This window comes from Rhinatrema bivittatum, chromosome 13 (assembly GCF_901001135.1).
Source record: "Rhinatrema bivittatum chromosome 13, aRhiBiv1.1, whole genome shotgun sequence".
Lineage (NCBI taxonomy): Eukaryota > Metazoa > Chordata > Amphibia > Gymnophiona > Rhinatrematidae > Rhinatrema > Rhinatrema bivittatum.
In genome coordinates, this window is record NC_042627.1 from 57556072 (window position 1) to 57583832 (window position 27761).

Below are 27761 nucleotides of genomic sequence, written 5' to 3' on the forward strand. Positions count from 1 at the left end.
TGCTGAGAAATCTTTTATCATCTAATTTTGCCATTAGAGCAAGCAGAAGTGTTGCACATGGTAGATCAAACCCGGATAATTTAACTGGAAAGTGGTAGAAAAGGGGCCTCTGACGCAGCAGACGCAGCAGAAAAGGGGCCTCTGACGCAGAAAAGGGGCCTCTGACGCAGCAGACGCAGCAGAAGGAAAAGTTAAGCCACAGTGTGTCCCGGAACTGATTAAGAATATACCTAAGTCTTTGGGATGAAGGAAAATGAAAAGTGTGTTTACAGTTTCAAAAAAAAAGAAAAAAGAAAAAGAAATGCAGAATGGCAGACTTGTAATCCACGTCAAACTTGGCAGAAGAATGTGTACAGTATATTCCTTTCAGCAGATGAAATTAGGAGCCGCTATGCTTTTTATTTTACCCTTTGGAGGGGGCGGGGGGGGGGGGGACCATCACCATGCGTGTAATGGCATTTTTTTTTTTTTAAATTTTGGAAATCGGGGCCACCGGAGGGTCAGGGCTGATCCCTACTCTACAGTTACTTTTTCCCAGCAACCTTTTAAGCGGCCGGCCCTTTAAGGCAACATCAGTCCCTTGAGGTTGGGGCCTCCGTCGCGAAGGGCCGCTAGCCGTGTTCTTTCCTCCCCCGGTGTTTGCCCGCGAGACAAAAGAATGCGATGTAGAACTGAAAAAACAACGCGGCTTAGAGGCCCTAGGTGTCCGTGAGTAATCTCCCCCCCTCCCCCCCCCCCAAGCAGTCTCCTCCCACTTTTTCACCACGAGTATCACTGTGCACACTACGAGTGCATGGTGCAATTTTACCTGTCGGGGGTCAACAATCAGCGTGCAATTTTATCCAGATAAACAGAGTTTACTCACGGAAATCACTTTGATTATTGTTCCCCTGATATATAGCAAGATGCTGATTTAAAAACAACACACAAGAGTCTCAGGTGCTACTGAAGATAAACTCTTGTAAGTGTTGCCAGGGAAAGATTAGGGAATAACAAATTAGTTCAGCAGAATACTGCGAATGGCCTGTAACCCACAGAATTATTGAGAAAATACGGTGCCACCAAGAAGCGTTTTGAGATTTAAAGAAATACAGTCCTTTTTCTGCTTTAAAAATACACAAAAATGTGCATTTTTAAAGGCACAGGGTGACTATCAAAGCGATCGTTATGCTGCAGGTTGACTGTAGCCGTTCTCTGGAGCAAACACGGGTGCGCCCCCCACTGCAATGCTTACAGGTCGAGGAAGAGAAGTGAGGCGTGAACAACCCTGTGATTAAATCTTGTGTACACTGAACCCGGGTGGTGCACGCTGCCCAGTTTTTCAAAGGAAAACTCCACAGGGATTTTCCCTTCAAAAATGGTCTTGCGATCCCCATGGGACTGCAAGCCCCAGGCCCTGCTTCATTATTACCCTCATGGACACTTTGGGAGTCATTTTCAAAAGGATTTACGTGATTAATGCAATGGCTGTATTTTACTGTTTGTTACTGTTCAAATAGGACAAATTTGTCGATGTGCTGCAGTTCTCATGGATACTGTATAAACTGTGACAGCTTGTTGTGCTTTCTGCTGAATAAAAAAGTAATTAAAAAAAAAACAACTGGGTTTTATGCATGTAAATGAGGCTTTAAGTGTGTAAATGGGCTTTTGAAAATTGCTACGATACAGGCTTCTTTTACGAAAGTAAACCCTTTTCAAAATCAACTTCTTTGTGCTTATCCCTCCTCTGCCAAGTTTTAAGCATCGAGATGTGGACTGTGGAAAGATGGGGCAGGTTTCTCCTTTAACGGAAGCCTGGAAGTCCCGGCGAGGGCCACACGAAGGCGGTTCCCCCCTTTGGATCCGCAGGTCGCTTCTGGAAACACTGCACAAGGCCCCTCAATAAATGAAAGCCATGGCAACGCCACTGTCCAAACAAATCCACTCTGCGTGATTTTAAAGGATATCACCGTATCAAATTGATTCCCCACCAGCCACCTCGGCAGAATAACATTCCAGAGTCAGGGGATCACCTTAATGGGATTCATTGTCTGCCTGACGTGAGTTGCTGCTTTAAGAAACCTCCGTCCTAAGCCCCATGGTCCCACGGGTGGTTTTGTTTCCATTCCTCCCACAAACCAACCCGGAGGGGGGGGGGGGGGGTGAGGGATGGAGGGAACAATGTTAGCCCAGCCCTGACGGTTTTCCACAGGGTGGAGGGTGGGGGGGGGTGACCAACTGGGAGGAGAGTCAGGCACGAAACCAAGGCGTTCATCAAAATCAAAGCCTCTGTTTTGTTTTGGGGGCTCTTTTTTTGCCGTTTAGAAACAGGGCTACAGTATGATTAAAACAGCTATATGTACATTTATATTCTTTAAATTCCAACGGCATAAACAAACATCTCGTGCTTCTTCACTGGAGCTTAGAGACATAAAGACCCGCATTGTAAAACCATAAGTAACCGTATACAATTTGGCTCAGAGTTTGTTTATTCCTTGTTTTATGTGTTGGTAAATTCTTGTGAAACCTGCTGAAACACAAAATTTGTACATAAAAGCTCTCTCTCTCTCTTTCAGTGAAATTATTATGGACTAGAAGGGCACATCGATTTCTATATTGTCCTCTGACTGAGATTAACACCCAGGGAACACAGCAGAGAAAAACCATTCATTCCTAATGCACAAAAAGGTGCACAGATGAAAGAATATTTTGCCTATCTTAATCTAAACTCCGTTTAAAAAAAAAACACCCACCCCAAAACATTTCCTATTAAGGACAGGTAATAGGCCTTTTCCCCCGCCCCCTTCCTCTTTCTGAATTAATGTTATTGTGTTCTGTTTGTACCCAGGTAAGAGTTGCAGTGGAATACATTATACCTGTGCAATAGCGCCCGTTGGATGCCAGCTGGAAACCAGGTTTACAAATGCATTTGAAGCTGCCGTCCTCATTGATGCACATGCCGTTCAGGCACATGTTTCTGATGCCGCATTCATCCATATCTGAAAATACATTAGAGAAAGCAGCCGCAGTGATTATAGCTGTCAGAATGAACTGCCTGTGAAACATGACTTCAGTGTGCTCTACTCTAGAAGTCAATGTCCATCAGACACGCCTGTTCTCCATCTTCTATCGCACCTACAGATCCCTTCTCAAGCCATTTGTCTATTTTTCCACAGGCTTTAGCCCTGGTCGGCCCTTAGACCTGTCCTAAAGTTAGCCGGCTACAGTCTAACTGGCTAACTTAAGATAGCCATCTCTATTCAATAGTGCGGCTGCACTTCCAAAGTTAGCCAGTTAAGTTTATCCAACTAACTTTGCTATCCGGGCAGTGACTGAATATGGACCTCAAAAATACCTGGAAATTTTCAGGTATTTTTGTGCAAGGCCATTTCTGGGGGGGTTCCATTTTTTTCCATTTTCCATGGTCTTATTTGTCCAATTCTGTGCATTTGTTTTAAGTGAATGAACATCCCTATTGCTTAGATATTTTATTGCAGCTCAGAAATCTATTAACTGCAGTACTGTGGGTTGTGTGATTATGCTGTCTCTAACAAATAAGTATCCAAAGGAGCTTTTTAAATGTTACTTTTATTTGTCACCTAGTCAAAGTAGATAAATGATAACCCTGACAGCCAAACTGGATGAATATTAGTAGTAAGTCATAGATACTAATATAAAAGTAGCACCATGTATAGTACAGAAAATAATCTGGATTCTCTCCTCATGCAAACTTCCAGGTACTGATAAGATTATCTCAAAAGAATCAAATGCAGTACTCTCTCTCTCTCTCTCTCCCCCTGCCCCCCCCCCCCCCCCCAGTGGTTGCAGGTAGGAAATGCAATAATTGTGGTATTACCACAAAGTGCAAAACAGGTAATGCATTTTGTGGTAATACCTATGCAAAGTGCTAAGATAGCCTATTTATTGCAATTTATTGCCACTCTACATTCAAAAAGAAACTTAAAACCTGGCTCTTTAAACAAGCTTTTACAGGACCATAAGCTCTTTTTTCCCCTACAGCCAGCAAGAGTTCCTCACCATCGCATTCCCCAGGTTCTATACTTCTACTTGACTCTGTATTCAATCTCTTGCTGCAGGACTCATGTGACATTTACTGTTTTGCTTTTATGTTTTTGTTATTACTGCTCAATGAGACTTGTTAGCCAATATGTTTACATTTCAATGTTAATTTTGATCTAGTTTACCCTGTTCCAAGTTCCATAACCTTGTTCTATGTAATGCCTCTAGGCAAAAATTTATGTTCTGTTTCAATGTAAACCAATGTGATCTGTATTTCATACAGGAACACCGGTATAAAAAAATCTAAAAATAAATAAAATAAATAAATGTGCGCTATTACCATAAAACATGCCCCACTTCCTATTGCATGCGATACTTTGATGAATCTAGCCCTAAGTCTAATCAAGCCAAAGAGATGTTCTAAAGTTAGCATCTGTAGTTACTGTAATAAGGACCACCCCACGTATATTGTTGATGTCATCTCCAACAATGAGTTATTTTGTATGGCACTTGCATATTTCAGAGGTAATTTTCAAAGGAGTTACATGCATAAAAGCAGCAATTTTCAAAAGCCCATTTACATGTGCAAAATCCAGCTTTACATGTATAAATCATTTTGAAAATCACCTCCTTCAACATTTGGATTGCATTAATTAAAAAGTATAAAGTTTCTAAGCAGTGCTTAGTCTTCAGTCTTGACTGTGTGTTCTTAGTTTCCAGCAACTCTGTCACCATTAGCAGTAGACACGGCATCCCAAAAGCAAGCGCAGAGACATGGGCTCTCCAGATCCCAGTGCAGAATGTGTTTACTGTTTTCTTAAACTAGGATACATATTTTTCTTTCCTACCCTGTGAATCATTTTTAACCACAACCTTGCAAACAAGCACAGCTTCCTACATCTTTTGTACCAATGCCCCAGTGCCACACATGCTGATTTCCGCACAGCATGACTTAAACCACTTTGCAAGATAAACCACAAAAACAACTTATGATGACTCTACAAGAGCTGTGGCATTGCCTCACAATACCACACAATAACAACCCACACAGATAAAAATGTTTTAAATGTTTTACATCATCAGTACTGAAGAATACATTTGGGGGTTTTTTTAGGAAGGGCTATGTGCAGTGTATAATTTTTTTTTTTTTGTTACAGGTACTCTGTTTTTTCCTTTGTTCTGTTATATTTCCAACACCAGTTGTTTGGTGTCATAAATAATGAGATAGAATTAACAAAACAAATGAGGGGGTAGCTGGGGTCAGGTCCAGGGGGGCCTGGCCCAACCTCACATTACTGCCCAGGGTAAGCACATTTCTAGAGCGAAGGAGAGGGGAGACATGCTCCTCTCAGGGTAAAATCATGCCATTGGCTATTTTTTATGTTATTTATTTTAGTTATGATTATTTATTTGCTTTTGTATTATTATTTGTTTTAATAGTGTACCTTGACCTGAATGACTTGGCATTGGACAAGTAAGAAATATTAGTAAACAAATAAATAAATTGGCTAGTAAGCATGGGGTTGCTCAGAAATAGGAGATGATGTGGCTCTAAAGAGCATGACAACATTTTGTGCCAACAAGCAAAAGTAAAAGAAACAGAGGTTGAAACAGTTACCAGTACCAAAAATAAAGAGAATTACAAAACCCCTTGAGCTAAATGAATATATGAAGGCCATGTGTGTTCTGCTGTTGCCTGTATGTTCCGGGAAGAGAGCAAGCATGTGTGTGGCTGTGAGTATGTGTGAGTAAGTGAGAGTGTATGTGTATGTGTTGGAGAGTGTGTGCATGTGAGAAAGTGAGAGAGAGAGAGGTTTCTATGCCCCCTTCCTCCACTAATCTATGACAATCTCATAATGACTGTAAATCAAAAGTTCCTAAGAATGGACAACAGAGGATTTGTTTTATTTTATTTGTTTTTATTATTGGTGTTATTTGTTGTGTCTGTTTTGAAATATTTTATTGGTGTTTGGGGAATTTTAAAAAATATTTATATAATATTTATATTAGCTGTTTTGAAATATTTATTCTTTCCATGAGCATGGTTTTAGTATTATGATATTCTATTTCTTAAGTTTGTTTGATGTTTTATGTGAAATGATGACATTTCTATTTTTCCATTGTTGTACTGTATTCAGAGTCTGGCTTGTTGAAGTTGCAACTTGACTTTGTCTGCATGTTTCTATTTATAATTTCTGGTTTCTTCATTCTATATTGGGTGAGGGTTTGTCCTTGTTCTGCATGCGTGACCATGATGAAGTATTCTGCTAGTGTGTAGTTTCTGTGTACAGATCTGCAGCAGCATGGCATGTTTTATTTTCCTGATAGGAGGTATACTGATGTTTTAAAACCTTTTCATAGATAAGGTCGTTATTGTTTGAGTGATAGCAATTAACGCTGTTTTGTTTTGGAAGGTTTACTATATTATAATTGTAATTACTATATTTACTATATTATAATTGTAATTCTAGTTTAGTCTGAGAGCTGAAATTTATTTTCAGTATCAAACTAAAGACAGCACAATTTTTAAATCACTACAATACTGTAACTCAATACTGTAACTCAAAGGCTGTATGTAAGTGACCATGTACTGTGCTGTGTTTCGATTCCTCAGCCAGCTATGGGGTAGATTTTAAAAGCTGCAGGAGTGCGTCCATGTGCGCGCGCTACCCGGTGCACACACATGGACTTGTGATTTTATAACATGCGCACACAAGGGCGCGCATGTTATAAAATCGGGGGTCGGCACGCGCAAGGGGGTGCACGATTGTGCACCTTGCATGTGCCGAGCCGAGTTGCCTTCCCACGTTCCCTCCCAGGCCACTCCGAAATCAGAGTAGCCTGAGAGGGAACTTCCCTTCCACCTAGCCTGACTTTCCTACCCCTTCCCCTAACCTTTCCCCTTCTAGCCCTACTCTAACCCCCCCTGATTTTTATCTTACCTTTTGTGCCTGCCTCTGGGCAGGCGCAAGTTGCGCGCCAGCAGCCTGCCGGCACGCGATCCTTCGACACAGCAGCAATGGCCGCTGTGGTCGGAGGCCTCTGGCCCTGCCCCTGACTACCCTGCCCCTTTAGTAAAGCCCCAGGACTTACACGTGTCTCGGGGCTTTATGCACGTCGCCAGGCCTTTTTAAAATAGGCCCGGCTTACGTAAGTCCCCCCTACACGCGTAAATCCTCTGGATTTACGTGCGTAGGGCTTTTAAAATCCGGCCCTATGAGTATACTTTAAGAAGAGATCAGTGAAGGGTGTGGTTGACTGATACCCTCATAATATTTCCATATCATTGGGACAAATGACCAATGCACCCATAATACACATGTGCATGCACAATTTATGGAATGCATGCATTTGTGCAGATTGTGCGCCATCATTCTTATGGTGTTTCAGATTCATGAGTGCATCACTCATCATTGATAACCCTGTTGGTTCAGTTGATCTACTGGTAGATTGTCCTGGGGATGCTAGAATAGAAGGAACAGAAGGACAGGGACAGTGGTGGCACATTTATGCAAATTTATAAAAATGAGGGGAGGGTCATGTGTGTGTCCCCTCCTCCCGGTCCTCAAGTGTCCAGTCCTGGAAGGTGGGGCAAAGGAGAAGGAAAGGACCTATGGGCCGCATGCTCCAGATCTTTGAAGTACCTAGCAATGCCCCTGATTTCAGCTGAAAATAGGTACCTAAAACTGAGGCATGTAAATTTAGGTCTACCATTCCCTTCCCTAACTTCAGGAGCCTAAGCCTGGAAATCGGCACAGGGAGAGTAACTTTCAAAGGGATTTGTGCAGGTCAAGTAAATGGTTACCTGCAGAACTGGTCCTTTAGAAAACTGAACAAGTGATACGTGTGTAAAATTATGCACAGACAGTATAATGGACTGTTATGCACAAAGGGGAGGGGGCATTCCAAGAGGGTAGAGTTTGGGCAGGATTGAGAATTCCGTGCATACTTTTTGATTTTAAAAACCATGCATGTAAATCCTGTTCGCCAAACCACGTGCACCAAATATCAGGTGTAATTGTGTGTGCAGAGTTTTGCTGTGGATAATTTTCCAAGCAAACTTACACGCACAAGTTCTCTTTGCATACTGAGATAAGTTAGGCATATAACAGCACACAGATTTATGTGGACCTGCAGTGGCCGGCTTCGTTCTCTGACCCGTCTTCTAGCCCCACCAACTTTTTAGATGCCTAAATTGAGGGGCTCAGTGAAAATCTTCAGTTTCCCAGATCTCGGAGCCTGACTCCTGAAGTTTGGTGCTTCAGTCTTTTGTATATCGGCCCCATGAACATCTAATTACATACTAATTGTGTTAAACTCTCTTATATTATATGTGCCTTGTGAATATTTTACAAGCTTAGATACAGAGTCTTTTCTATTTTTTTAAAAATAAAGTGAGATCCAGATCATTTATAATGTAAAAAGAGAATGCAGTCTATCCTAACTAGGAATTTTGGCATGGAGTCTTTGAGCTGAGTCACTGCAACAGTGTTCTTGCCAAAAATGTTTCTAAGAACTATGCTCGAAATTCTTGTAGCGCCTGAAAAGATCATTAGAAGTGCCCCCAAAAAATTTGGAAAGGATACTAAGGTCTGTGAGGTAGAAACTCATGAGTTATGTCTGAAACATCTCTCTCTCTCTCTTTTTCTTGCTTGGAATAGGTTAGCAAGATGCAATGTCTGCTTTTCCTCCAGACTCATGAATGGTGCATCTATTGTTTCTACAGTTAGGGCATCCACACAGCATTACTTCTTGAAAGCTGGATGCTCAGTGTCACCAAAAGAAAAGGCATCCTTTGGCTGACTGGCGACGAAAAATGATTGGAAATGAATTCTAACAGGAGTAGCTAGACTTTCAGTTTCTGAGAGAAAGAAAATATCTTTTTAATCTAAACTTTTATTTTTCTTCTTGCACAAAAACCAGAGACAATTATCCACATAATAGTCACCTTCACAATTTTTCCCATCAGCTGCCACATGGAAGCCTGCGTTGCAAACGCAGTGGAAACTGCCATCTGTGTTCACACATCTCCCATTGTTACATATTCGTCCATTCTGTAAGCATTCATCAATATCTAGAGTCAAGAGAAAATGTTAACTGTTTTCCTCTGTATTCACCTTTTGTTCTTTTCTTAATCATGCAGAAACAAAGTGGTTTTTGAAACACCTGGACACCTACTTTACGGAACACTTTGAAGATTAAAACGGCGTCTTTTCAGAAGAAAGCATTCTGGTTTTCTATAAGAAAGCCATGACCGAATGTGTACCCGGTTTCTAGTTTAGCCTGAGAGCTGAAATAAAAATCAGATTCTCAATGGCGTGTGGTAATGTATAGTGGCAAGAATATGTCCTAAGGGGCAAAACCTATTAAAGAGTTGTGTTAGGCCACACACAGACAGTTTAGATAGGATCCTTTGCAATAGATTGTATCTGCTGTGCTGAAGTGGAATGTCTGCAGGCCTTACCAATGAAAACATCTTGGATTTCTTGGCCACTCAGGCAGTTCCTCTACGTGTATGAACCTTTCACCTCACCAGAGCATCAGCCAGGTTTTTTGGTTTTTTGTTTTTTTTTGCCAAGGATGATTAATTCACCTACCATCCATTTTTTTTTAGATGTTTAAGCTATAGCAATTTGAATGCACATGAGCATTTACTACATCTGTAGATGCTGAACAAGAGTATGAAAAAAAATTGGAAGAGTAAAGAGGATTTTTTAAATAGTGATTGAGCTTGTGAGAATGGATATTACCATGAGCATTTTATCCATCTCGCATGCCCCTAAGAGGGGTAGGGAGGGTGAGGCTTATCCCCCTCCAAAGATTTGATGAGAAGATGCAAGGAGAGGGGGAAGCAGGGACTCTCACTCTTTGCTGCAATCAAGAAACGAGGTTCTGTCCAGTCAGCCCCTCTTCTTCAGTGCAATGCTGAACCACATGATCAGCTGAGCAGAAGCGTCTCCTCAGACAAAGCAGGTATCCCTTGGGGCATTCCTAGGTAAAGGCCCGATTTTGAAAGGGCCACCCACGTAAAAACAGGGGGGGGGAGGGGGGGGTTACGCGCGTGGCCCGGTCTTGCGTGCGCCGCTCACACTTTAGAACGGGCCCTGTTAAGCGCACAAGTGCCGGGCCCTGCAAAAGGGGGGGGCTGGGCAGGGAGGGGCAGGCCGGGCGGGACAAGGGGGGGGGCGACCTCGGTCAGTGCCATTAGCCTCGGGGAGGAGAGGGAAAGAAGTAGGAAGGGTAGGGTTAGGGATAGAAAAGTTCCCTCCCAGTCCGCTCCAGTTAAGGGAGGGAACTGGGGGAGGCCCAATTGCATCGCCGCATGTATTTTTCTAAACCCCCCCCCCCTCCCCGCGTGCAGAGTGGGCCACCTGACCGCACATGCGAGCGCGACAGGGATTTTTTTTAAAAATCCATCTTTTAGTGCCTACTATGTCTAATGAGAAATCCAGCCCTGGTTATGAGATCGCTGCCCTCAACTAGAAGGTCTTGTCTTCATTATGGCTCATCTCTTATCACAGAGATGGCCACTTAATGAAAACTATTATAGTGCAAGCTACATTTCACCCAAGATAAATTAAGTTACGGGGTTCCAGATTCTGCACTGGTCATAGATAACAGTCTACAAAATGTAATCTTGAATGTATCTTCATGTGAGGCTGTTTTGGATTCACTGCACTACAGAATGGGAAAATGTTCCAATATTGGAAGGCTCTAATACAGTACTGCCACCTGAGAGTGACAGGGTGGTCCATCCTCCAAAGGGTGGGTCAGTGGAATAGTATTGTAAAGGATGACGCCACGAGTCACTGGGGGCAGAATCAGAGTCTGGTGATGTAGAGAGACATCTTGAAGAGACCAACCAAGGGGCTGGACTCTGCTCTGGGGCTTTCAGATCCACAGGAGAGTGTGATCTCCCTGTAAGACTGGCAACGTGTGGAAAGGAGGAGAAATCTGACCCAGAAAGCAGGGAGAGAACGGCCACTAGTGAGTAATTCAGAGTGACAAAAAGGGGATATTCCCATGTCTCCTATGGGCCTGCTGAGATAAAGGCCTTGTTGGGAAGACATTGGGATCCTAGTGTTGGAGAGCAACTTAAGAAGCATAAGGAACTGTGTTCACCTTTTCCTGTGATTTTTTTGGATTGAAGAAACTGTATTCTGTTTTGAGTTTTTGTACTCTGAACCATCTTAGATTTTTGAAACTACTGAGACTTTTAATTTTGATCAATAAAATATCTTTGGGGGTAGATTTTAAAAAAGGACGCACTATTTTATAACCAGTGCGCGCATGTTATAAAATCGCGGGTGGCGCACGCAAGGGGAGGCAGACATAGGCCATAATCACACGGCAATTATGTTAATATTATTGTGAAAGAGAACAATCCTAAACAATTAAAGTGGTATCACAGATAAGTCAAATCATGCATAGAGAGACTGAAATTTCCAGACACCTTATTTTCAAAAGTCCTATGTCCATGCTGGGCTTAGAGGAAACCTCTGTTGAAAATTCAGTCCCCTGGATAATTACAGGGTCTTCCACACACATACAGTAAGTGGACAGACAGACAGACAGACTGTAAAAATCAAATTTACCTCTACATTCAGTCCTAGTGGATGTGCTCTGAAATCCAGAATAACACTGGCAAATGTAGGATCCTTGGGTATTTACACAATCTGCATGAAGGCATGGATTCTTCTCACATTCATCTACATCTGTGAAATATATATGATAATAATAAGGAATGGTTTGGTTTGTACAGTATTCAACTCTTATTAGTTTGCTCCACATAAGCAAAACATTTAGACATTATGAACCTGATCTTCAAAAATAAAATAAAAGAAAAACTTAGCCCGATAAGTTGGATTTATCCAGCTAACTGGTGCCACTGAATATCCTGCTATGGTGAGTGGGCGCCCCTTAGCTAGGTAAGGGCCTCATTTTCCAGAGGGATTGCACGCGAAAAGTCCCTTATCGTGTGCAATACCAAAATGGGGGCGGAGTCAGCCCCAATAGCGCCACCTTCTATGGTGGCGCTATTGGGTGCGAAACCGGCAGCGATCACACCGCGACGGTGCGATCGCTGCCGGCTAGCACAGGCCCGCCCCCCGTTTTGGCCCCCCGCCCCTCATTCCCTAAAGTATCGCAGGCCTGCGATACTTTAGAAAATGAGGCCCTAAGTGACTTATCTAGCTAAATGTTCAGCCGGATAACTCAGGTGAGGGGAATGGATGGATCAGGGAGGAGTCGAGTTAGCTGGCTTAAGTTATCTAGCTAACTTGATATGCAGAATTTCCAGATAACTTATCCAACTGACTCTGGTCAGGCCACAGAGCTGCCCTAAAGTTAGCCAGATAAACTTGTACACTTAGGGGCGGATTTTCAGAGCCCTGCTCGCCTAAATCCGCCCAAAACCGGGCGGATTTAGGCGAGCAGGGCCCTGCGCGCCGGTGAGCCTATTTTACATAGGCCTACCGGCGCGCGCAGAGCCCCGGGACTCGCGTAAGTCCCGGGGTTCTCTGAGGGGGCGTGTCGGGGGCGGGCCCGGTCGTCGCGGCGTTTCGGGGGCGTGTCGGCAGCGTTTTAGGGGCGGGGTACGGGGGGCGTGGCTACGGCCTGGGGCGTCCGGGGGCATGGCCGCGCCCTCCGTACCCGCCCCCAGGTCGCGGCCCGGCGCGCAGGAGGCCCGCTCGGCGGCGCAGGGATTTACTTCTCCCTCCGGGAGGCGTAAATCCCCGGAGAAAGGTAAGGGGGGGTGTAGACAGGGCCGGGCGGGGTGGGTTAGGTAGAGGAAGGGAGGGGAAGGTGAGGGTGGAGGGCGTTAGAGGATTCCCTCCAAGGCCGCTCCGAAATCGGAGCGGCCTTGGAGGGAACTGGGGGTAGGCTGCGCGGCTCGGCGCGCGCCGGCTATACAAAATCGATAGCCTTGCGCGCGCCGATCCAGGTTTTTAGCAGATACGCGCGGCTCCGCGCGTATCTACTAAAATCCAGCGTACTTTTGTTTGCGCCTGGAGCGCAACAAAAGTAGGCCTATTCGCGGAGTCTGAAAATCCGCCCCTTAACTTTAAGATAGCCAAGCATATTCAGCAGTGCTGCTGCACCACCGGATATCCTGGATAGTTACAGCGGCTCAATATGGACCCCCTTCAAGTCTTCTGTCTGCTTTAGGAGGCTCACAAGATGTATGACCTCTACCAGCTCCTGAACTGAGAAGCCAGCACTCCAAGCTCACTGGGTCATGTGACTGAATGAACCTAACATGCTTTAATGTAGTCATGGTACTACCTAGATGGGGCTGCTGTGGGTTTTGGGAGCTGCCAGGCACACAAGCTTGATCACTGTATCACAGACCCAGGAGGGCCTCACTCACATTGCTGATGAAACTTTTATACCATATTCAGTTTCAGCTTGGTAAGACTTTTCCATGCATTCACTGCCCTTCAAAGATTATATCAATTGTTTATGATTTGAGTAGAACTGGCATAATTCTGTCTAGTCTTTCTGCAGGATTAAAAAAAAAAATTCTGTATCAATAAATAGTTTGTGTCTACATCAAATGACTAGTCTTTAGCATTTTAGTAAAGTCATAGCTTTCATCTTGCTTAATCAAGATGAATGGCTCAAAATGTATTACCAGCATCTTGGGTACTTTCCACTGTTGGCAGGTTTTAACATTCTGTTCTCTTTCTATGTGCTTACAAATTGTACTATTTATAAGGAATGCAACTAGCTGAATACTTGTTAACCTTTATGGGTAACTATTTATAGGTTTAAGAAAGCACAAATCAATGCAAAAATAAGATGAAAACTGAAGATGCCTTCAGCTCATTTAAACAAATGTAAAACAATTTCAGTTGCTATTCCTTTGGAGATTTAAAATAAAAATAAACACAATATTGTAATTAATCTTGTTTTTCTTTTTCTCAAATGCAGAATAATGATTTTAAGAATAAATATATTATTGGGGCAATTTTCAAAACTGCCTGGATTAGTGCAAGGTCCAATGGTATTTGCATTTGCAGGCTTTGCACCAGATATCAAAGGGGAAATTATCAGCATACCTTCCCTTTGAAAACTGCCTTAGGAAAAATGTACCTGCAGAAGTTTGCAAATGTACTTTTCTACAGGAACTTTTCAGAGGAAAACGTTACACACGGCTTTGAAACTGCAAAACTATGCACGTAGTTACCTTCCTTGACATAACCCCACCCCTGATCCAAGCCTCTTCACCAGGGGTGGCCAACTTTTGTCCTCAAGAGCCACAAATGGGTTGGGTTTTCAAGATCTCCACAATGAATATGCATGACATAGATTTGCATGCACTGCCTCCATTGTATGCAAAACCATCTCATGCACATTCGTAATGAGGATCCTGAAAACCTGGCCTGTTTCTGGCTCTTGAGGACTGGACTTGGCCACCCCTGCTCTACACAATATAGATAGGACTATGTATGTTGTTCCCCAATGCGTGTAGTTTTATCTGATTCGAGGGTGAGCAATTTTCAGATAGCCGATTCACCCAGGTAAACAGCTTTTAAAATTTGCTCTTGGCTACACAACTAAACTACAATGTGCTCTTGCCACCTCAACAAGCAAGGAATCATTTTCTCTGGGGAGAGACAGTAAGGACTGTGGTATATGGAATATAAAAAAAATAATGCATGAAAGGATAAGAGATAAGGCACTAGAAAAAAAAAACTCATACCAATGCATTCTCCTCTGACATCCAGCTTGAATCCTTTGTTGCACTCGCAGCGATAGCTCCCAGGGGTTGGAATACAGCGACCATTAAGGCAGAGATTTCGAAACAAGAGGCAATAATCAGTCGATTGAGGGTCTGTTAAATTAACTGGCAACACCACTACAATTAAAAAAAAAAGAGCCCAAATAAGTGAGAATCATTTGCCATGCTGTGTTTGCATATGTAATCTAGAAATGGAAACGTAAACTTGCTGTCATAAAGCTGATTGATTATGCAAAGTCTTCTTTGGCCAAATCCTAAGTTAAAAGAGGGGGAAAACAGGTCTGTACTTACCAGGCCCCAGTGGAACACGTGATGGAAAAGCATCTGGTACGCGTGGAGGATAGATCCAAGGAACAAACTCAGGGGGGACCCCAGGAAGAACACCAGGATGGACACCTGGAGGAACGCCAGGTAGCACAGAATGCTCAGGTCTCCCTGGACCTAAACTTACACATAGCTTACGGTACTCATCTGAAAAAAATAAAAAAAGAATACAACGTAAGTTCTTAAAAGATTGAGCAATAAGCATAGATCAGAAATCATCAGTTCCTTTCACTACTCTGCCCCCCGGGTCCCTTTATGCCCAACTTCACTTGGCCATGGTTGAGTAAGGTTAACTTAAAAAAAAAAAAAAAGAAAAGCAATAAATAAATAAATAAACCCCTAAAACCCAGCCCCAAGTAGGAAAGCAGAAGTTTCAGAGGCCCAAGGAGTTTCCAAAAGACAGCACTGACATGAAAACCCTAAATATTGTCTCTGGAAACCTACGTTGTGTGCAAATCTATCTCATGCTTATTCATAGTGGACATCCTGAAAACCTGGCCTGCTTGTGGTACTCAGATACTGGAGTTCGCCATCACTGCATTAGAAGTGATGGCCATAAGATTAGTAAAAAAAAAAAAAAAAGTGTATGAAGAACTTTGTTGCAATCTTTTGTTTTGCAAGAGGTTGCAATGGTGCAGTCCTATGATCACGTGACCGTTCCTTTATGCAATGCACTTATTCGGTTGCTTCCTGAATGTCATCCAAACAAGTCATCCAACAGGCAGCCTGCCAGATAGCACTCTATGACATACATTCCTTCAAATCTTTAAATGTTTTCACATGCAAAACAACCATACCAGTTCCTCGGATGGGACACATTTCAGGAGCACTGGTTGTTCCAGAAGACCAGCACCGTCCATTGTCGCAGCAGCACTGCATTTTGGGTGTGAGCTGTGGAAGCTGGTTGTTACATCGACCGTTCACCAGCGAAGTAAAACAATATCCTGGGCGTACATCTGATAAAGAAAGAAAGGCTTAGCATGTGCAAATGGAGCTCTGAAGTGTTCAGGTTATTTTTATTTCGGTGCCCTAATAAACCTCTGGTATGAGTTTTTCCACAATTAATACTTTTTCCTATAAATCTCAATTCCCAAAGTCACGAAGCACTTAATATGAATTACTGGCCGAACTGTGAGGTTCTAGCAGTTGGAACACTGGACTGTTGTTAGTCTGAACTCCTGGGTCAAATCCTACTTATACCACAGACTTCTTATGTCACGCTAAGCAAACATTTCCTGCACCAATTTAAACAACTGTAATTCAGTAAAAATAATATGCTCTGCATGTGCATTCTTGTACACACTTTAAAATCTGCCATGCAGTGCGCAAACAATGAAATCAATGGCTCAGACACATAACCCAGGAATGGCTGCAAGTGTAACTCCTCTGTACACATTAGGAGCCATTTTGGGCCTGGAGAAAAATGGAATCTTTGAAGCCTGAGCTAGCTTTTAAAGAACCAGTAAGAAAGAAAAGCCTCTAATCGTGAAAGCTTGCAAATGAACATGAGAACATGCAAAATTTTCCTCTTTAAATGCCTGTTAGCTTAACAAAGGCATGGCCTCAGCCCAACTATCAAGCTGGTTTTCAGCTTACAAACGGTATCCTTGGCTAGGTAACGTGGTATGCCTCGTCTGCTTTTCTTAATCTTTTCATATTTGATAATTGTTTATAAAGTTGTGCCAAATACATTGTAATTCAGGAGGCCATAGTCAAGTTTGTATTAGGCTCCAGCTCTTCTATCCTCCTGTCCACTGGCTTTAGACTAACATGCACGAAACCGCACCTACAGCTGCTCTATGCCTAAAATATGAAACGTGTTACATCGAATGCTCTGCCTGGAAACTTGTTACCTCATCTTCCAGAAAACAAGGCAAAGCTTGGCTATTTAACCAGGTCTTCCCCTAGATTCCACAACAGAAATGTATCCTCTAACTAACACCTGCCTGCCAGAATTCTTCCTGATTGCAAATTCCACAAAGTTTGCCCACCTCCGGCTATCTAAGTGATTCTTAATATTTCCTATACCACCGGTGTTTAGTTTACTTAGCAATATGCATGCAATTTATATTCAGTGCAACCATTTCCTTATTCCTTGCTAATGCACCCTACTTCTTATCTATTTACTTGTAATCTACCTCATATCTGTGGATCATATCTGTATGTATCCATTAATCATGCACTCAAAGCTTTGTTACTGTGTAATCCGCCTTGAGCCTACATTTAGGAAAAACCAGAATATGAACTGCTTACAACTAAATAAATAAATATCTACCATTAGAGAGGTCAAAGACCACTGACCAGTCCAAGCAACAAAGCAGCGATCTGGAATGTCTTAGTCTTACTACTTGTATGCAATGACTTCTAAAGTGTAGCTGAGTTTTTACTTTTTTTTTTGTTTTTAAAGAAAACAAACATTGAAAATGTCTTCTTTTTAAAACTAGATCTTTTGCACCTTCCAATACCTACAGTACATAAGAATTACCCAAAGATGGTGTTCTACACAAACCTTTAACAACACATCTATTTATTTATTTATTTAGATTTCACTCATTGCTAGCTCAAGGTAAGTTACGTTCAGTTACATAGGTCCTTCAGATGCTTTTCGCATCAGAAGATGGGATGCTGACCATCCCACAGCTGAGTGGTAGAGATGGGTACCACGCTGTGGAAGGACCCCAAGTGGGGTCCTTCTGCTCCATAGGTTGGCTACAGCTGTAGATGCAGCAGAAGCAGCATACAGACATACAGACTACATGCAAAGAGATACAGGGAGGAGAGGATATAAAATGGGGGGGGGAGAACCCCAGGTAGCTGTGAATGAAGGCTCCTGGTGCCAGCTTCCACCTCCGATACGGACTGAGATGGAGGAACAAAGGAGCAGGAACTGGAGGAAACAGCCAGGTCAAAATAAATAAATATGCAATACTATATTTGTCTCAAAATTCTTATGTTCACCAATGAAAGGGTTCTCAACTTGCTAAGAATTTATTTTTGACCACCAAAACTTTTCTTCCTGCCCTGCACATCCTCCCGTTTACATTTAAATATTTAATTCGGAGTTTCTCATATTGCCAAATACATCACTTTACAACTCACCTATGCATCTTGAGCCATCTGCTACTGCATAATAATTAGGAGGACACTTGCAAAAATAACTTCCAACTGTATTGGAACACTCTCCTGCTTCACAGACGCCAGGGATGGTTTTGCATTCATCAATATCTAGATTAAAATAGAACATCCCATTAGTCTGTTTTGCAGTTTGGAAAACTCATGAACATTACATCAGAGTAATGGAGGAAAATGTTGTTTGGACATCTCATTGATCACAATGCGTGAATCTCGTAAAACTAGGTTTGTGGATAAATTTCACAGATTTCCATAAAAGTCGCACACCTCAAATTTATCTGGCAGCCTAAAACCATTTACAGATCAGTTCTGAAATGAACTGCTATAAAAATTGGCCCTGAGGCTCAGGTCGCAGCAGATCTCCCCTTCCCCTTTTGTCTGGTCCGGATAGGCCAGGGCCCACCACAGAAGTGGTGCACTCAGAGTTGGGAAGAAGGGAAGCTTATTGTGGCAATGGGGGTTGTGCCCTCCAGCTCTGGCACTAGCAAGGGTTCACAGAGGTGCCAAGGCAGCTACACCAAAAAAAAAAAAATCATGCAAGCAGATTTCTACTGATTCAACACAGATTTTGCCATAACCATGGCATTTAAGTTAGGCAGGATTTTAGATGCAGATCTAAATAAAGTCCGCTTCAATTTCTACAGAAGCAAAACGGACAGCAATCTATCCTCATTTCCATGATGAACGAATCCATGCACACCACATGCAAATTTTCTCTCATGCATATTCATTGTGGATATCCTGAAAACCCAACTGGCTAGGGGGTCCTCAGGACAGGGTTGGATCCACTGATTTAGAGGCACAAAATAAAAGTAAAATCCTTAAAAAATAGAATAGTACTGAAGAAAGGTTCTTTTCAACTTGCTAATAATTTTGTAAACGTTGCAATAGGTTTGCCAATATTTTCAGATATTTTATATCTTCTAACCAGGAAAACTTAGCGAATCTTGATGCATTTTGTCAAATTTTATACTTTTAAAAGCTCTATGCAGCAGGGTTTTAACAGGGGAAAAGGAAGCTGTTTAACTAGCGGGGGTTAGGAAATCCTATCTCTTACCCAGGTGAACTGGGAACGAATTGTGAAAATGGCCAATTGCGTAGGCGTGCGTGGCTTTTAAAATCCTCCCATTTACGTTGCAGAAGCAGCATTTGCACGATTCCACTCATAGTTGTGTGCACACGTGCGTGTACTCAGCCTATTTCATACCATGCGTGTATTTACACACGTATGCTATAAATGGCCGCGTCCTTGGGAACAAGACGGCCAACGCACGTATGTGTGTGCCCGCGTGGCTGTTTCAAAGTTACTGTCCCTGCAAATTATAACTCAGGTACTCTGGTTATTTCTCTGCCCATGAGGACTTACAATCTTAGTTGTACTGCGGTAATGGAGGGTGAAATGACTTGCAAAATGTCACAAGGAGCAACTGTGAGTGGAACAGGATTCGAACCCTAGCAATTTAATAAATTGAGCAGACTTAGATGGACCTTATGGTCCTTATTTCCCATCATATTATATGTTTTTATGATGTAAAACTAAAATAAGTAGCAATAGTACTACCAGTAGTCATTGTAGTCTTGAACCTAGCAAAGGGCATATATTATGCTCCTCCGCAACACTTTCTTTTCCCCACTCCCTCACTGTGTCCCCCCTGCCTCCTGCCCTCCCCTCTCACCTCCCTCCACCCACCCTCCACCACCTTCCATCCTCTAAGCAGCTTCCTCTTACAGTTACCAACTCACCATCCCCTCCGTTACCCACAGCTCACTTGTACAGTTTCACCCCCCCTCCTCTCCCACTTACTACACCCTTCCCCCCGCCTCTTGTACAATTACTCATAATATTCCCCATACTCCGTGTACAGCACCCCTCCCTCCCTCCACCACCCTACCCTCTTCCCCCCCTCCCTATTATTGCCCCTGCTTCCCCCTGCCACCCATCGCCTCCCTCAGCCCCTCCTCCTCCACCTCCCCCCCCCGCTTCACCCTCCACCCCCCACCCCTCGCACCACCTCCCCTTGTACTTAATTAATTTTGTCTAACTTTGTATAATATTATCTAATTTTGTCTAACATGGTTTATCATACATAATCGCGTTTTTAACTGTGACGCATGTTGGCACCACAGTAAAGTTAACTTACCTTTTAACTATCTATCTTTCCTCCACCTATCATTGTAATTTCCTTTCTCAGTTACATGTAAACCGACATGATGTTCTTTTTTACGAATGCCGGTATATAAAAGTTATAAAATAAAATAAATAATTATACATCCTGATTGTTTCACCCCACACCTTTTCCACTTGGTCCTTACCATTATTTCCCTGTACTTCAATGCCATCCACTGTTTAGAAACCCTAAGTTATTTTAAGTTTAGCTAATTATAAAGTAAGCTGGTATTTTCTTACAATACCAAGTAAACTGCAAATAAAAACATTCACTTTCATTCTATTTTCGACTATTAATGGTTTATTAGTATATATTTTATGAGTTTTCCTTATGTAGAGATCCTCCTAGATCTCTAATAGAACCAGATTTCTATCAGAAGGAATGTCCCATAGGTAAGAGAAGAAATGGAGACGTAGTCATTATCGGTGTGCAACTACTTCCCCATGTGGAGTTTAGTATAGTGTGCGCCTATGAGTATATAAACCCTTCCCGCCATTTAGGGTGTGGAATTTTAGCTGATTCCTTCCAGGCTGTTCCCGGGGCTTGTTCACTTTCAAGGAGGAAGGCTTCTGGAGCCTCAGGATTGAGACCCTGGGTTCAGAAAAGGAAGACAGGAGTATGTCTGGAAACCTGTTAATGTTTTGTGATTCCTGAACTAAGTTTTTCTACCCTCCTTATCTCTTACTTTGGTTTCCCATTTTGGAAATATTTATGCTTTAGCATTACTGAGTACTCCCCAGGAGGATCAGTGCATGTAAGCCAAAGGAGTGGCGTTCCTCAGCCAGAGAACACAGGTGAACTGTAAGGAGTTCTGAAGAGGAGTGGGTTCTCATCCATTCCCGGAGGAAGAAGATAAGGCGAGCTGCCTGGACCTAGGAGTAGATTCACTATCATCTCAAGGAGTATAAAGATGCTCATCAAGTACTACGAGTAAGAAGAAAGAAATTAGAACTTCAGGAGAAGGAGAAGTGAGTGATATTTTTCTGTACAGATTTTAAATTTAATAATAAGAAGTATCCCCCTATTAATTGGGAGTACCCTAACATTGATTGGAGAGGAGAGGAAACTGGATTTATCAAATGGAATTAAATTGAACAATAGAAATAAATTTACTAAAAAGAAGAAAAGTCACAAATCTACTTAAACACTTTAATTTGTGACATCACATGTTGAAACAACTACATCTGTAAAGAACGTCCATCAATTTCACCATTCTTCAGTAAAGTTATGTTGGAAACCATCCAATGCTTCCAGCGTGATCATTGTTGCTGTAATCATTGGAGCTGTGTACTTTTAATTGGGATTTGATTTAAAGCAATGCACAGGGCCTAGAAGAGAATTCTTCCCTTTGCTCAGGGAGTCATAGACACTCAGATAAATGAACGACATGGAAGGCTTAACTTTAAGAGATGTTGGTTCCTGTGGCCTTTATCCAGGACCATCATTCCAGACATTTAACGTATATTTTGGCCACAAGTTTATTGTTATAGCAATGGAAAAATTTCCTAATTTTAAAATATTTCTATAGCATTTAGAAAGATAGTCAACATGTTTGGATTTATACTACAAAGCCACTACAATATATTATTGTTCTATTCCAAACTGAATGCTAACATCATCAGAAATAGGATCCTCAATTCCAACCAAATGAAATCTCTATGGTCTTCTGGGGTTCTGCAGATGTAGAGCAAAATGAATGTCAAAAGCCAAAATGTAAATGATAATGGATAGAGGCAGCGCTACAGTATTTGCACTGTACGGTTTGGATTTAACAGCAGCCCAGACTCCCAGCTTCCTATATAGGCCCGTAATCAGGGGTGGGTAAGAGGGACAGTTTCCCAAAACGCAAATCCTCTTGGGGGCAAAACATGACTGAAATGCAAGCATGAGTCCTACCAGGTAGAGTCCTACCATCTAGACTGAGGTAGAGAAGAAATGAGGAATGAGGATCAGAGATCAGAGTGGAGGAGGTGGGGGGGAGAAGACTGGAGGATCAGGATGGGAGTGATAGGGGCCTGTCACAGGCACTAGAAGTAAAACGGAGTTCCTTTTGTCTTACTGCGCATTAGGTTCTGTGTTCATTTGAGAGATTTTAAGGTCCATCTTTAAGAAATAAATTTTTGGTCTGAGTACTTAACCCTTAACTAACAGCTTAAAAAAGAAACAACCCAATTTTAATGGCTCAAATTCAGGTATCTTCTGACTCAGATTCAACACTGTTTCCTTTAAGGTCCCTGTCACCACTGTTTATGGAATATCAAACCAGTCTGAAAGCAACATCCCTTTCTCTTTATTTTTGGGTTGAATCTAAACAAGTAAAGTCAGAAAAATCACTGAGGCTTACGGTGCAATATCCAAATATGTATCAACAAAGTCACACCAAAAACTATTTAAATCATACCCATCTACAACAAACTTTCGGTTTAAGGAGGAAAAAGACTTCAGATGCCAAGACTGTGAACCCTCACAGTCTCAGTGACACAGGGCAAAATTGTGAGTCTTCAAAACCTCCTCTAAACTAAACTAAACAGTATTCTACCATTTATGTTACCATTGAGGCTTACACAAACAATGTCATTGCTACAACCACAGATCTTATAAAAAGATAAGTTATGCGATTCATGGATATTTGTGTTTTAAGTATGCTAAAGCTAGCAAAACATAGTAAAAAGATGAAAAACATGCTTTGTAAGTCACAAGGAACAGCAAGGTCCCCAATTTTCTTTTGCCATGGATTTGCCCTGAATCATCTCTAGCCCACTCCTAAGGGTTTGGAGACAAAGCTCAAATTTGAGCTAATACTCCAGACAACATCAGCAAAATTCACAAAGCTTTCTGCAATGCCACACATCTCTTGTTTTTTCCTCCTCACCAAATTAAATAATGTAAAATGCATAAAGGGTGCTGGAAAATTTTTCCATATACACATTTAGGATTTGTATAGTTTTGCAGTATATTTTATTAATTTATACAGCATCTAAAAATGTCCCCATAGAAAATGAATACAGTACTCCAAGAAACAGCATAGTCTGGAAAACTGAACGTTATTCAAGATGCATATCCTACTTTTCTGATCAAAAAGGCTACCCAGAGTAGTTTATAGGAGCAGGGTTTACATTTTAGTATATCATTACAAAATTAACATACATAAAATAAAACAATAAATATCATAATATAACAATAAACAACAGTTCAAAAAATCATGGACAATAGAAATTGGCCATTGCACATCTGTAACAAGCATCAACCCTCTCCCAAAAAGCAGATTAATGCCTCCAGCTAGGGATGAGCATTCATTTGAAAAGAAACAGGAAATTTTAACAAAATGTCCCGCTCCGTTTCAATTCAGTTTTAAAACAAACTAACAAAAAAACCCAGACAAAATTTCATTCAATTTTGTTCAGTTCGTGTTAAAAATGATAAACCAATGCTGCCGCCAAAAAGAAAGTGAAACCTCACCAATCCCTCTCACCATATTTTCCTGTCTTCGTGGGTCAGGAATGATCCCTGGTCACTCTTGTCCTACTGGTTGTACACTTTGAAATGTGGCAGGCAGATCAAGGCCGGCACCATTTTCAATTTCTTCCATACAAAATGGTGCTGGCCTCAATTTACCGGTACCATTTCTAGGCGTACCACTGGTATAGCTTAAACAACCAAAGATTGCACCTACCCCATGAAAAAAAAGGAAACCATGGTTAGTTTGACGGTTGGGGGGGGGGAACAAGGAGGTCTGGTATTTTTTTGTTTTGCTTTGTTCTTCCTTTCATTTTTTTTTAAATTTTTAAATTTCAATTTTTGTCTGGTATTTTTTCATTTTAGTTAAGTAAAAAACAAATAAATGAAACAAAATCTAAAACAATTTTTTTTTTTAAAGTCTGGGTACACCCCTACCTCTGGCTATAAAATATGTAAACATTCTCAAAAGAGTGTTAGCATAGCCAGAGCTTTCAATTTGAATCTGACATTCTGCAGAGATGCATGTTTCAAACCGACTTACCTTCACATTTTTGTGTTACTTCATTAAATTTGTGTCCAGCTGGGCATTTGCACTCAAACGATCCAACAGTATTAATGCAGTTTCCTCCTTGACACATCCCGGGGATAGCTTGGCATTCATCCACATCTGTTATATAAAAAGGTTTTCAAAAGTCCTATTTAATTCATTATCTAGAAACAATCATAGTCATTTATCTAGCATACGGAAAGCAAAGCTTTTGTGCATGCAATCTGTTTTAACACAAAATTTGCTTGCCCGCATTACGAACTAATTGAAAAGGTTTTTTTTCTTTTATCAAGACAGTTATTTCCTTCGAATCATAAAGTAATAGGCGTTCAGACATCGCGATGAGAAATTAGTTTTAGTAGCATAGTAAATGATGTCAAACAAAGTCCAACTGACCCATATAGTCTGCCCCGTTGTCTCTCTTTCTCTCTGGTTTTCTACCACTTGAGTAGTATGCAAGTTTCCATACTAAAACCAACACCATCTCAACTCTTGCCCGCTTCACCCTGTCTTTTACCCAACCTAGTAACCCTGTTCCTGCCATTGCCCTCTATTCCTGTCCCAAGCATACTCCATGTTAGGGGTATAACAATGGCTGCTCTGTGCCATCTTGGAAGTCTGATGCTACTGTGTTGCTGTTTTAGGTTGTAACCATGGCCACTCTGAGTCACTCTACTCCAGCCTTTTTGGAAGCTTAATGTAAGTGTACCCATGGGATGTAACCATAGCTGCTCTGTGGCACTTACTCTAAATCTTCTTGGAAAGCCTAATGCTCTTGGGGGTTGTAACCATGATCACCCCCATACAAGTTTCCCCTGCCTTATAGAAAGTTTATTGCAGTTGACCACTCACTGCCCATTTGCTTGTATTTTCCCCTCATTGGCTCGCTAAAGTTTCATCTGACTGAGCAAATACTCAAAACCATGCCTTCATTTCTTCTACCTGTTACAAACATATAGTCATGCTTTCCATGCCTCCCACTCTAAGGGTACATTTTAAAAGACAGCGCGCGCGAACAAAAGTACGCTGGATTTTATAAGATACGCGCGCAGCCGCGCGAATCTTATAAAATCCCGGGTCGGCGCACGCAAGGGGGTGCACATTTGTGCAACTTGCGCGTGCCGAGTCCTGCACGCGCTGCCCGTTCCCTCCGAGGCCTCTCCGAAATCGTAGCGGCCTCGGAGGGAACTTTCCTTCCACCCCCCCGCACCTTCTCCTCCCTTCCCCTACCTAACCCACCCTCCCAGCCCTATCTAAACCCCCCCTACCTTTATCTGAAAAGTTACTACTGCCTCCGAGCAATAGTAACTTACGCGCACCAGCGTGGCAGGCCCCGACACAGGCCGCTGTGTCGGGGCACTCGGCCACGCCCCCGGACCGCCCACATGCCCACGAACACGCCCCCGATACGAAACCACGCCCCCTGGCCATGCCCCCAACCGCCCCTTTTTGCAAGCCCAGGACTTACGCGCGCCGCCGAGCCTATGCAAAATAGCCTCGGCGTGCGCAGGGGGTTTTTAAAAGGGTTACGCACATACCTTGTGCACGTAACCCTTTTAAAATCCAGCCCTCTAAGTCTATGGGTGATTTAAGTCTAACACCCACGTCTGAGATGGGAGACATGCAGTCATTTTCAGCAGTAACTAGGACACAATCCTAAGACTATTTATTTCACAGGATAACGATAGCATTCCTGTCTAGAGAAGTAAGCAACAAAATAAACAGTGCAAAGTGTAGCCTATTCCCTTCATTAAATTTGTCATAACACTTTATCCAAGAAACAAATAATTAAAGCTAAAACCAACTGTTATAATTTATGGTCTTACTATTTTTTTTTTAATTTTAACGGAGATCCTTTTTGGCCAAAAAACAGTGTTGAACAATTTAAAGAGTATTTTAATATTACATCTGCTTGATTATAATTCTATCATCATAATCAAATCCTCTAGAGCTTTCTGCATGAAGTTTCTCATAAAAGATCACATTGAGGGCCAGATGTAAAAAAGGGTTTTTCCCATTTTGTGTTTATAAGAAAAAAAATGCTTAGTACATCTGGCCCTTAATTAATTATCACACTGTCATTGTTCATTTTACATTAAGCTGTACTTCATACTTTTTTTTTGCCAAAACTACAGGGTGGAGGAAAAATTTGTTCCCTTGTGCAGCTGAATGGAAATTGGAAAAATAAATTACAAATTAGTGTGCAAGTTCCCTAAAGATCCTTTACAGTCTGCATCTCAACATCTATCCCAGTGTCTCTAACATGCAAAGGAGAGCAAAATCTACCTTTTGTTTCTGTGAGCATGCTATACATTCGTCAGACATGTGCGTACCGCCAAAATGAATCAAACGAATGGAGCAATGAATGCACATGCCTAAAAACTAACAGATCTCATGCAATCTATTTTGAAGAGAGTAGCGTTTTAGATTTCAGTTCTCATCTTCCTTCACGGGTTTTGTATTAGGAATAGGGATGTGCACTTAAATCTTTTTTTGTTCCTCATTTTTTGAGGGTCATGGTTTTTCATTTTGTTTGCAGCTTAATTTTATTTTGTTTTTATTTTAAATGAAATAAACCAAATGAAACAAAAAGAAAAACAAGAAAAAAAAGCAAAGAAAATGCAAGTGTTGGGTTCCCTTCCCCACCCCCAAAAAAAACAGTGCCAGTCCTGAAAATAAAAAAATCTGAAGCCCCCTCCCCAAAGAACACCCTCTTACCACATCCACATAAAAGTCTAAATGGAGCAGAAGTGATCCCCAGGGATTCCTGCTCTACCTGGTTCCTTCTTAATGATGCTCCAGGGGACTTTAGGTTTTGTATTTTGGTGCATTGGTGCTGATTTTTTTTGGCAGGGGCAGGAAGACCTCAGTTCCAGTGTTTTGTTTTATTTTTCGTTTCAACACAGTGTTAATGACTGGCCCCAGTGGGGCAGGAGCAGCTGGGGAATTGCTCCTGCCCATTTGGATTTCTACAGATCCTCAGAAGGGGTAAGGGGGGCTCCTGGGGTGGGGGGGGAGAGGGAAAGGTCTGAGAAGGACTTCAAATTTTAAAATTTTGCAATACCAGTGATGGTTTTTTTTCAGTAAGGAGGCAGGGGCAAGGAGCTTGTGACTTCTTGAAAAACAAATGAAATACTATTCATTTTTCTTTCATTTCATTTTTAAAATGAAATAAAATGAAGCAGGAAATTTTAACAATTCCCATTATATTTAATTTCATCCCTAATTAAGTATCACCACTCATAAAAAGGATCTTGAAGTCACGGTTGACAATTTGGAGTTGGGTGTGATCCCACAGAACTGGAGTAGGCAAGGTGTGTGTCCCTCGTCATAAAAGTAGTAACAGAGAGGAGGCTAGAAACTGCAGACTGGTTATCCTTATCTTAGT

General features: G+C 42.0%; 1 protein-coding gene across 1 annotated transcript in view; it reads right to left on the minus strand.

The window, feature by feature from the left end:
• Nucleotides 1–27761, minus strand: part of FBN1 (fibrillin 1) — a 292212-nt gene that overhangs the window by 154642 nt on the left and 109809 nt on the right. Inside the window, exons 8-15 of the mRNA XM_029574409.1 lie at nt 24368–24493; nt 18167–18292; nt 15865–16023; nt 15035–15214; nt 14705–14860; nt 11595–11714; nt 8948–9073; nt 2856–2978 (exon numbers count right to left, since the gene is read on the minus strand). Coding sequence (XP_029430269.1) covers nt 2856–2978; nt 8948–9073; nt 11595–11714; nt 14705–14860; nt 15035–15214; nt 15865–16023; nt 18167–18292; nt 24368–24493 — 1116 coding nt within the window. The remainder of the gene's footprint in view (nt 1–2855; nt 2979–8947; nt 9074–11594; nt 11715–14704; nt 14861–15034; nt 15215–15864; nt 16024–18166; nt 18293–24367; nt 24494–27761) is intronic.